The sequence below is a fragment of the Lygodium microphyllum genome, chromosome 27 (genome assembly GCF_053477565.2).
Source record: "Lygodium microphyllum isolate KBCC chromosome 27, Lygodium_microphyllum_v1.1.10, whole genome shotgun sequence".
Classification (NCBI taxonomy): domain Eukaryota; kingdom Viridiplantae; phylum Streptophyta; class Polypodiopsida; order Schizaeales; family Lygodiaceae; genus Lygodium; species Lygodium microphyllum.
Genome location: NC_141161.1, coordinates 124,211,782 through 124,222,349, shown reverse-complemented (window position 1 = coordinate 124,222,349; position 10,568 = coordinate 124,211,782). Strand labels below are relative to the sequence as shown.

At 50.0% G+C, this 10,568-nt stretch overlaps 1 protein-coding gene across 5 annotated transcripts in view; it reads right to left on the bottom strand.

Annotated features, from left to right (window-relative positions):
* Window positions 1-347: 347 nt before the first annotated feature.
* LOC148012785 (DNA polymerase lambda-like) overlaps window positions 348-10,568 on the bottom strand; it is a 56,257-nt gene continuing 46,036 nt past the window's right edge. For 3 of the 5 annotated variants that reach the window (XM_087669026.1, XM_087669025.1, XM_087669028.1), the window contains 7 exons: window positions 3,032-3,265; window positions 2,842-2,930; window positions 2,561-2,651; window positions 2,397-2,474; window positions 1,152-1,219; window positions 944-1,019; window positions 351-754 (listed from right to left, as the gene is read on the bottom strand). In XM_087669026.1, coding sequence (XP_087525152.1) covers window positions 656-754; window positions 944-1,019; window positions 1,152-1,219; window positions 2,397-2,474; window positions 2,561-2,651; window positions 2,842-2,930; window positions 3,032-3,265 — 735 coding nt within the window. In that variant the 3' untranslated portion in view covers window positions 351-655. Of the gene's footprint in view, window positions 755-906; window positions 1,020-1,151; window positions 1,220-2,396; window positions 2,475-2,560; window positions 2,652-2,841; window positions 2,931-3,031; window positions 3,266-10,568 lie in introns of all 5 variants that reach the window. The other 2 variants (XM_087669027.1, XM_087669029.1) reach the window with 2 other exon arrangements.

Here is a 10,568-nt window from a genome sequence, read left to right as displayed (position 1 = left end):
TCAAAGCCAATGCAATGGAGATTTGCTTCGCATGCTGCATCCTTAATACAACTATAAAATGATGGGTTACAAGGCCATAGCTTAGGATCCAAATTATCCATCCCAAGATTCTTTATCAATGCATGTATGGAGTGGTAGGACAAATGTCCCTATATTCCAAGGGTTGGTTTATCTTTTGCTCTATATGATTGAGAAACTATGGCTCCCAAAGCCCATCATTGATAAAACAAGTTAGTCATTAGGTCCAAAACGACATTAAAATGTACACCTAGTGACAAAAAGGTGGAGGCTTCAATGTAGTGTTAAAAGGTGCTCCTCCACTAAAATGATTATGAGATTATATCTAGAGAAAGGTGTGTAAAAGGGATGAACCACAAGATGTGATTACATGAATATATTAGACCATAATGAATTCATGAGGTACAATTTAGTATGGTGAGTAATGAATATATTAGACCATAATGAATTTATGAGGTACAATTTAGTATGGTGAGTAATGATGTAGAGTAACCCTTGCGGGCATCAACCAACTAGTAGCTGCTTTACTTCTATTATACAAGGCATCCACCCTTATGTGATTGAGTATGCCGATTTTATGCTGCACCTGAATGTACAACATTTCCATGAGAATTGATCCTGACAAGCGCACAGTTCCTCATAGATCTCGATCATGGGGCTCATAATATGGGAACCCAATTTTATTAAAAACTTCCTCTTCAGTCTCACAAGCTATGGAAGTTGTAGTTGCTACACCCTGCTTTCAAATAGGATACACTTAAGCATAGTATATTGATGAAAGTCTAGTAGAGATCAAGTTTGTTCTGAAGCCAAAATTTCATCTGCTATTACTGGCCCTACCTGCTAATATTAATGCATGCCAACACATTAAACGACTTAAACATGAACCTGCCATGGCCTAAGTTGAGAATGAACTTGAGCTCACATTTTTTCCTCCAATCCTCAGGAACAAGCCCTGATCATTCAGCTTATACCCTTTCCTTTGAGCTGCATATCTAATCCTGCCAGAAAGTATGAAAATACAATATGTGTGCAGATGTCCAAGGCAAACATAGCAGAGCAGAAAGAGAGAGACACCAGGACAGGCGTTTGTTATAAAAACAAGCATAAACTTTTACTGAAATGGGCCTTACTTTCTATTGAGAACATCATTCCCGGTGAAATATATCAAAGCAAATGCATAACATTCCTTTGGATAAACCTGTAAACGGAGAACAAGTAACCTTTAACGCCACAAATAAGAAACAGAAATCATCCAATTGGCATTGGTAAGGAAGACAAAGACCCAACTGATAGTGGTCCTCACTCCAGCATGCATTCCCCTTTCTTTTCATCTAACGAGCATGCATTCCCCTTAGGAGGTTGTGGGGGGAAGAGACGGGGCTCAACAGTTTTCAAAAGCAATTCTTCCATTATGAAACAACAATGTGGTGTCAGGGTCAGAGGACTAAACAAGGAAAACGGGTGCTAGGAATATCCATATATGGGCTCGATATCCAGATGATTCATGTACAAGCACTTGCATCAGCCTGTTAAAAAGCAATGCTGCCATTACTAGACAACAATATGTGACAGGGTCAGAGGACTAAACAAGAAAAATGGTGCTAGAAATGACCATGTATGGGCTTCAGCTCCATCTATAAGCAACTTGATGAGCCAAACTACCCGTTCCTGTCCAATCAAAGCACCATTCACTGGGTATAGAACAGATACTGAAAAGAGGACCATACTGCTAACAACTTGATGTGCCAGATTATTACCCTTTCTTTCAACGTCTTGAAATAACGCAAGAGAAGGTCTAGCAAAGCTGGAGCGATGGCAAAACGACACTGGAGGTAGATCTACACCATGTTGTATGTACGGCAACTGGTGGGCTGCAGATCAGGTCGGGACTATTCCACCCATTTAACTAGTCCAATCACACATCTGGATGATGGAGTTCTGTCTATTTAATAGGCTTCGTGGAAGAGTGTACATGTGTACACTTTATGACAATTGACAAGCCCTAAGACTGGAGACAACGGAGAAGGTGAAAAGTATCATTGTATACTACAACTGGAATGGAAGTGTGCAACATGTGTGCCTGAAGCCATGTGAGCCCTGTATCGCACCCTTATCTACACATTTTGGAAGGCATAGCAAGTTGCAGAACAAAACATATGATGAGGGAATTCCAGAATTTCCCAATACATCCAAGATAAAGAAATAGAAACACATAAATTTTCACAAATTAAACCAAGGCTCTTATAGTTTAATAAAACTTTGGTCCTCCACAGGTTCAAAGAGGGTGTTAGATTCCTGTTTCTGACAGGTATCATTGTGAATATCCCAAGCCCTTAAAACACACCAGAAGTAGCATTGGCTGATTCAGATCATACCTTGATATCCAGACGGCGGTACAGCTTCTTCTCTGCTAATCGACAAACACCCATGAATGTATCAACCTTCCTTATACCCTGATAATGCAAGGTGGGTTAAGGAGGGGTTAAGAGGGAATAAAAAATAATCTTTCATAAGATTTGAAATCAAACATCTGAAGGACCTCAGAGCTATGATCGCTGCAGTGTAGGCCATCAACAATGAAGCCAGTAAATTTTAACTTCCCTACTAGTTTCACCAACAGGCCTGCATGACTTTAAGACCATAAGTCATGTCAATACTTTCTTAAAGTAGGCAAGCATAGATTTTACACATTATTTTCCTACAAAAGAAGTGTAACATGACAATATACACATGTTCACTTTCCAACCTCACAGGCTCTTTAAAAAAGTTGGAAGGTGCTTTCTGAGCCATGTAGGCATTTGTTCATATTCTAGTACATACCTAAAGCCATCCTGATGAGTAGCCAAAATATCAATATCACCACATGTGGATTTTCCCCTCCTATATGAGCCAACCACTTGTATGCTTACCTGCAAAAATGACACATTTTCAAGAACAGCAAACCCACAGTGAATGAAGTATATCCTTTGGTAGATGTCAGTTACAAAAGGAGGAATATTGTGGCTAGTACCCCGGGACAAATCTCTTCAGCCACCATCTGCACATATTCTTCTGCTTCCTTGACTTCATTGTGTGGTATCCGCACAATCAGATCTTTATGGTACAAAACACCTATTTGTGCTGTACGAGACAAGGATGGGTCTCTAGACAGGTCATCAATGGTTCGATGACCTGCTTGATACAGTTTCTGTGCAAGTTTGGGCCCTATACCCCACACTGATGCAAATTCTTTTAGCACTTTCACCTGCATGTACACATTATGGCATGAATTTATTTAACCTGTGCAATGCTATTTGCATAGCAAGTTACAGAAAAAATACTCACTGATTGAAACTGTTCTTTAGCGAACCCAATCATTACATAACCCAAAGTCAAGCACTCGTGTAAGAAGAAGAGCCAAAGCATGGGCAAGAGTCTGCCAAAACAAAGAAAGACAGGCTAGCAATAAGAACAAAGCTTGGCTATACTCTTCCCATAAGAGGGAGGGAAAGAAGAGTAATGTCATATCAACAAGAACAATATTCCGTCCAAACAATAAAGGGATAGGTAATATTTAGCAGGAGAGGATTAAACAGGTCAAGAGGAGGTGAATAAGGCAAAAACATGTGAGAGTAAATGGGAAGGGAAATTATTGCACCAGCCCTGACAAATTCTTGATGGAACAAAAATGGGAGAAAATCTAAGCAGAAACCTTTAGGAAAAACTACAGAAGAAAGGCGCAAAAGGACAAAGTGATATTTATCTTGTAACAAACCAAATATTGCCAACTGGTCTGGATAACTTTGCCCATGCAAAGAGCATATGGTTTTGTACCTTTTTATGGGATGAAATCTATGAGAATCTGTGTCTATTAAGCCAACTGATAAAGCACTGTCTTATACACGGTGTCATTTGAAACCAGTGGTACCAGTATCACTGCTGATGGTGCTGAAGGTTGCATTTTACTCCTTAGAGAAAGAAAAACTGGAAACTTGTAGCATTCTTGTAAGGCAAGCAACTCTATAGACCTGAAGGGTAAGAATTTACTTGATCTCTACCCAAAATTCCCAAAAATGAAAGAAAACAACAGGATCCACTTAGTAGGGGGAACTTAGGCTTTTCAGTATAGCTATCAAGGATCCTGAGGCTCAAAAATTTCTTATCTTTCAATGATTCTTAAATGTGTGAAAAGGCCTAGGACCCCAAACAAAATCTTCACTATATTCTCAGCAGTGTGCATAGCTCTTACATGTCATATTGCACTTGGTTTTGAGTTGATATTTTATCAAGTAATGAGAGAGAGGACCACATGTACAGAGAGATAGCACCAGAGGAGATGGTGCTTAGCTAGACGTCACAAGACACAGCAGAGCGCACAGAGTATGGCAACCACCTCCTAGCCTTCGGAGGCGCATACAGATTAGCCATTCTTAACGGCTTGGTTAGATGGCCAAGATCCGATGCTCTCACATGCTTTCCACATAAGCAAGCATCCAGATGTACTTGAGGCTGCTACCCTTTCGCGGCTCAACCCCGTCACGTCACGTAAGCTACCCCACCCGACCCGTCTGATCGTCGTGTCCCGCCGGATCAGCGCCATCGCCAGCGTCACCCCCCCTGGCCATCGCCAGGACCATCGCCACCCCCCCTCGTTATCGCCTGCGCCCCATCCCCCTCGCCTTCGCCAGGGCCCCATCGCCAGCTCCCTGCGCCACCGCCTGCGCCTTCCGCGCTGCCTGCGCCCGCCCTGCCGCCTGCGCCCACCCCTGCCCCCTCCGCCTGCGCCCACCTGCACCTGTCCCGCCCGTCCCATCCCCGTTTTTTCTCCCCTGGCCGCCGCCCCTGCCCCCGCCCCCGCCCCCGCCCCCGCCTATCTTTTCCTCCCTCCACCCCCACATGCTGTCCTGGCCGGAGGCCTGGCCCTTTGTTAGGAGGCCTGTCCCGCCCATCCCATCCCCGTTTTTTTCTCCCCTGGCCGCCGCCCCCGCCCCCGCCTATCTTTTCCTCCCTCCACCCCCCCGCCCCCCACATACTGTCCTGCCCGGAGGCCTGGCCCTTTGTCAGACTGTCACACCACCACCATCGAAAACAGAAATCCCCCCATTCGCCATCAACACCCCCCCCCCCCCCCCCCCCCTCCAGTTGCTCCCTCCCCCTGCAGCAACTCCCCCTCCAGTAGCACAGCAGCGTGATAGGTAGGTTCTCCTAGAAGGGACACGCAATGGAAACCTAAGGTCAGACGCCGGCGCACTCAGCGAGTGCCCCCCAGTCAAACACCTTGCGCGTAGTCCTCTCTAAGGAGCAGCTCTTAGCCGTCCGAGCTAAAGAGCTAGAGCTAATGGAAACAACAATTTATGGTCAGGTAGTAGGACATTCCCCAGCCAGGGCCCGGCTTCGGGACTGGCTTCACTCCACGCTGTGCATCGGCATAGCGCAGATCATGGAGATGGTCCTATTGGGCCAAGGGATCTTCATGGTCCAGCTCAGCTCAACAGACGCAGCTCGCAAGCTACTCGCCAGTTCACCATATGCATCCACGAAGGGGGTTATATACATGGTCCCTTGGTACAGTGGCTTTACTGTGGAGGCGTTTGCACTCCACAACAGGTTTCTTTGGCACCTGGTCACCCTTCTTTTCCCCGGCCTGGTGATTGAGTATCGCCAGTTGGTGGAAGACTTTGGACAGCTCTTCGGCATTGTCCTTCCTGCGTCTTTCGCGGATGCAATGACAACAGCAGGAGTCCCAAAGGTACGGGTGGCAGTGAAAGAGGTCAAGAATATCCCACAGTTCCTAGAGATTGAGGCAGGCGGGCACTCCTTTAGGTAGCAGGTCCTTGTGATTGGGCAACCAGGGCAGTGCGTGCGCTGCCACGACTTTGGGCATCAAGCAGCAGTTTGTACGCGTTTCAGAGCCAAGGCGGCTCTGCCCACAGGTCCACAGGTCCACAGGTGGATGCCGACAGTTTCACACGGGTCCAGAGACGACAGAGAGGGAGACGGCAAGCGGAGGCGTAGCCAGCTCCTCAGACCCAACCTCGTCAGCAGAGTGTTGGCGGGCGAGCGACCCCCTCTCGGCAGAGCACTCCACAGCCCCCCCTGCCCGTCCCACCCGACAGGACCGCAGTCCCCCCATATTCTCCACCCGCCCGTCCCACCCCACACAGCCACCAGCTCATCCGCCCCTACCACTCGCCACACTTTCCCGAGACAGGCACAGCTGTTGCCACAAGAGTTCTTCCACAGTGGCACATGGTCCTACCTGCGAGTTGCGGAGCGCGGAGAGTTCCCACTACCTCTAGAGGTGGGGATCTTCGTGGTTCGTAAGTCAAGGAGGGGCTAGGTCCACCTACTAGCACCACCGGATGGACCAAACTACGCCTTTTTTCTTCAGTCCTCTCACTCAGAGGAGTGGACGACTACACAGATTGAGGAGGAGTTGAAGAGTCAAGTGGCGGATCACATCTCCCAGTGGATGGGAGATGAAGGATTAGCACTGTTTGCACAACAGTGGCTAGGTTGCATGATGGACATTAACTGGTGGACTAGTGCCGAGGTCCCACACTTGAGCATTATCTTTCGAGCCCCTCCACAATGGAGAGCTCTAAGGGACGTGATCGAGTGGCCCCCGGCACAGGCAGCCCGCTTTTACCAGTGTACAGAGTCGCGATTTTCAGCATGGCTGATAGATGCATTGATAGTACTACCTGGAGCATCTATCACCCCTATGGTCTGGCCGAGGGCCACCATGGGGGGTTGGAGTTCACCATCCAGACCCGCTGCAAAGCGCACTTGCATGTCTCATAGTCCCTCCTCCTCATCTGCAGCATCTACACTAAACAGATGCCTGTTCGGTCAATCACAGGTTTCCCCATGAGCTTACACCTTGCATCCTGGAATGTGAACCGTCTCCACTACAGTGGGGCACGTGGTTCCAGAAAGTTGATTATTCAGCAGGAGTTGCAGCCTGCCCTTGCTGGACGGATAGACATCTTGCTTCTGCAAGAGCACAAGCTCACCCTCACCCAGGCTCAGCGGATTGGGAAGGTACTTCCGAGTAGCTCACCACCTGTGTACGAGACCACGGGACGATAGTGGCAGGAAGGGTTCTATGGATCAGACTGGATATTGGGGACTCGTGTATTGGAGTCCTCAATGTCTATGCCCCTACGGAGATTAGGGCACGCAATAGATTCCCTAGATACACAATCCTGTCGGATTCCTGACTCAATCTATAGAAGGGAGGAGGTGACGAGACAGATAGAGCAGATTTGGACCAGAGAGTGGGACAGGAGGGACCGGATAGTAGAGGAGGTTGCAGAGGTCCTAGCCGAGTCAAGCAAAATCTGCCAAGAGGCAGCCATACAGGCCAGGCAGTAGTGTTGGGAGGAGGAGAGAGCACTCCGGCGGGACCTTGTAGCCACGTTGAGATTATTGCAGGAGGCACCAGGGGATCCCACCCTCCACGAATACGAGGTGCGCGCGCGTGCAGCCATTGCTAGCCTAGAGGATAGGTGCTCGGAGTTCTCTTTCCGCACCTCAGCAACCTTTTGGGCGCGGAAGGGGGACACGATGTGCAGGGAGTTCTTCCAGGTGCACCAGCCCCGCACCACGGGAGATAGCCCAGATGAGGTGATGGAGATTGCCACCGGCTATTAAAGGCGCCTTTTCCAGCAGGAGATAGCTTCAGCTAGAGGACAAAGATGTAGACAGCAAGTATGGGATCACATCCCGTCCCTCGTCACAGAGGAGTGGGACACTCCCTCCTAGCCCCCTTCACAAAGAAGGAACTAGAGGAGGCTTTCCATACACAGGATGGGCAGAAATGCCCGGGGGAGAATGGCCTCTCTAAGGCCTTCTTCACTACCTACTGAGAGTGGTGAAGGAGCCCCTACTGAGGGCTTTCCAGGAGATCTTCACCTCAGGACAAATGCCAGGGAGTCTCTCGGCAAGCCTTATCAGTCTTCTCCCCAAAGGGGGAGACCGGTTGGAGCTCTCCCAGTGGAGACCGATCACCTTATTGTCAGTGGCCTATAAGGCACTGGCAAAGATGATTGGTAGGCGATTACGCCCTGTGCTTCCAGATATCATTCATGATACACAGACAGGCTTTGTCCACGATAGGAGCATCCTAGACAATGTATTTACCTTCTTTGAGGCGACAGAGTGGGCTCAGCAAAGTGGGCAGAGATTGGCAGTACTACTCTTGGATTTCGAGAAAGCTTATGACAGGGTAGATTGGGATTTCCAAGAGGACACCATGGTGAAGTTGGGATTCCCCCACACTTGGATTTGTGGGGTCTCCGGCCTGTACAGATCGGCCACCGGCAGGGTTTCCATAGGCAGAAGGCAAGGGGAGGAGTTTCGGCTGGAGAGATCGGTTTGACAAGGCTGCTGCCTGACCCCATACCTATTCCTACTCTTCACAGAGGCGATGTCTCACTTCCTCAGGTCACGTGTGAGCGGATTACACAGCCTCCAACTTCCAGTGAGAGAGGAGACTGAGTTGTTAGACTCAAAGTACGCAGATGACACAGGCCTCTATATAGAGGACGATGAGTTGATGCTGGAGAGAATGAGGCTAGCTCTTGATGTGTTCTGCGTTGCAACGGGAGCGAAAATCAACTAGCGAAAGTCGGTTGGTTTCCTCATAGACCCGGACTCCAGCACGGAGTGGGGTGTCCACCTGGGATTTAGATGGGTGAGCAAAGGGCAGACCGTCCGATACCTAGGGTTCAGGTGGGACTCGACATCACTCCTGCCCAACAGTTTCTTCCTGTCCTTGATTCTATTCGGAGGAAACTGACCTATTGGAGCACGGTTCTCCTCTCACTAGCCGGTCGAGCCCTCGTGGTTAACCAGGTCCTCCTAGCGACGGCCTGGTGCATCGCCTCGTGTTGGTGCTTCTCCTCATCGTGCGTAGTGCAGCTTCGCCGCCTAGTGCGGAATTTCCTTTGGTCTGAGTCTGATGGCTCCAGGGATTCCAGGCCCAAGGTTGCGTGGGCGACCATCATACGACATAGGTCAGAGGGAGGGCTTGGGATCATAGACCCAGAGTACCAGAGTATGGCCCTCTTGGGAAAGCTAGTTGTGTGCGGTCTCACACCAGACAGGCAGACCTGGAAGGTCTTATTGCAGGAGGGCCTTCAGGATTGCAAACCGAGGCTTGGCGGTGAGTGGAGGCCATCCCTGAGATGGATCTTCACGTCAGCCCAGATCACCCCCCCCAGATCACCTTTCCTTCATAGCCTACTCCGAGTGTGGCAGGGCCTCCGTAAGGCCCTAAGCCAGAACCCCCCAGGTTGCCACGAGGAAATAGACCGTTAGCCGATGATCTGGAACCTCTAGGTTAAATATCGGGAAGGGGCACAGATAGGTGAGCGCCCCCACATACAGTGGGCTGGGTGGGAGGCCGGCCCGGCTCGTACCATCAGGACATGGCGAGAGGTGTACAAGATGGCGGACGAGGAGGTGTTGCAGTGAGTGTCAGGCTGCCAGAGAGGAGTGGTGTTGAGGAGAAGAGAGATAGACGCAGCAATACCTCCGGAATGGCTTGCTCCCCCGATACGAGAGCCGATAGAGCCCGGGGAGGTATGGGCAGCTAGGTTTTCACCAGCAGGCATCCCCCTTCAGGTGGCAGGTAGAGTGGGTGGCGCCCCGCAGAGGACTTTCTTCGCCGTTTAGAAGGGGGGACGTCTGGCCCTTGACAGAGGGCAGCAGGATGAGGGGATTGCCACCCTTTCGTGGAGGAGGATTCGGGTGGTGGGTCTTCAGGGGAAGACATGGCGACTGGACCCCTATTTTTTCTGGAAGGAGCTCAGGGAGTGGCACCTTTGGCTTTGGGAGGGCAGACCACTTGATGAGCTAGAGTGGGATCCATGAGAGTGGCTTTGGCCGGCCTCTGTGGTCGCCAAAAAGCCACCCAGGTTCCTAGAGTACACTGTCAGGATTGGCAGACATGTACTGATGCAGGAGGATATGGACTGGGCGCCATCACGCAGTAGGCACTGGGCGGAGCACAGCATCACGAAGCCCTTCTGATGGACCTTCTGGCGCAGCCTATGGGATAGCTGGAGGCCGAGGAGGGTGTCGTACTTCTTATGGCTGGTGGCACATGGAGGTTTGGCGGTGGGAAGTTGGCTTGCCCAGATGCAGAAGGAGGGAGGCTGTAAACGCTGCACCCAACAGCCTTTGGAAACCCCAAAGCACTGCCTTTGGTCATGTGAGGATGCGCAACTCGTGTGGAGAGGAGAATGCCGTATCCTTCGACGTATAGCACCCAACCTTGGGTGTATCTCATGGCGAGCTTTCTGTTGGCAGGCAATCAGCTAGGGCCGTCACCTTTTGTATGAGGTTGGGATGTAGGACACGATATTCATGATCGAGGCAGGGTCGTGCACAGTGGTCGGTCTGGAGGCTCTACCCATCCGCCAGGTACTAGAGCCCACAGCAAACCGCTCAGAGGTTTGGGAGATCATAGGGAGTCTTACTGGATGGCATATATGGAAGGCGCGGTGCTAGGAGGTTTTCGGCGGAGAGAGACTTTCAGCAGATGCAACTTTAGCAGAGCT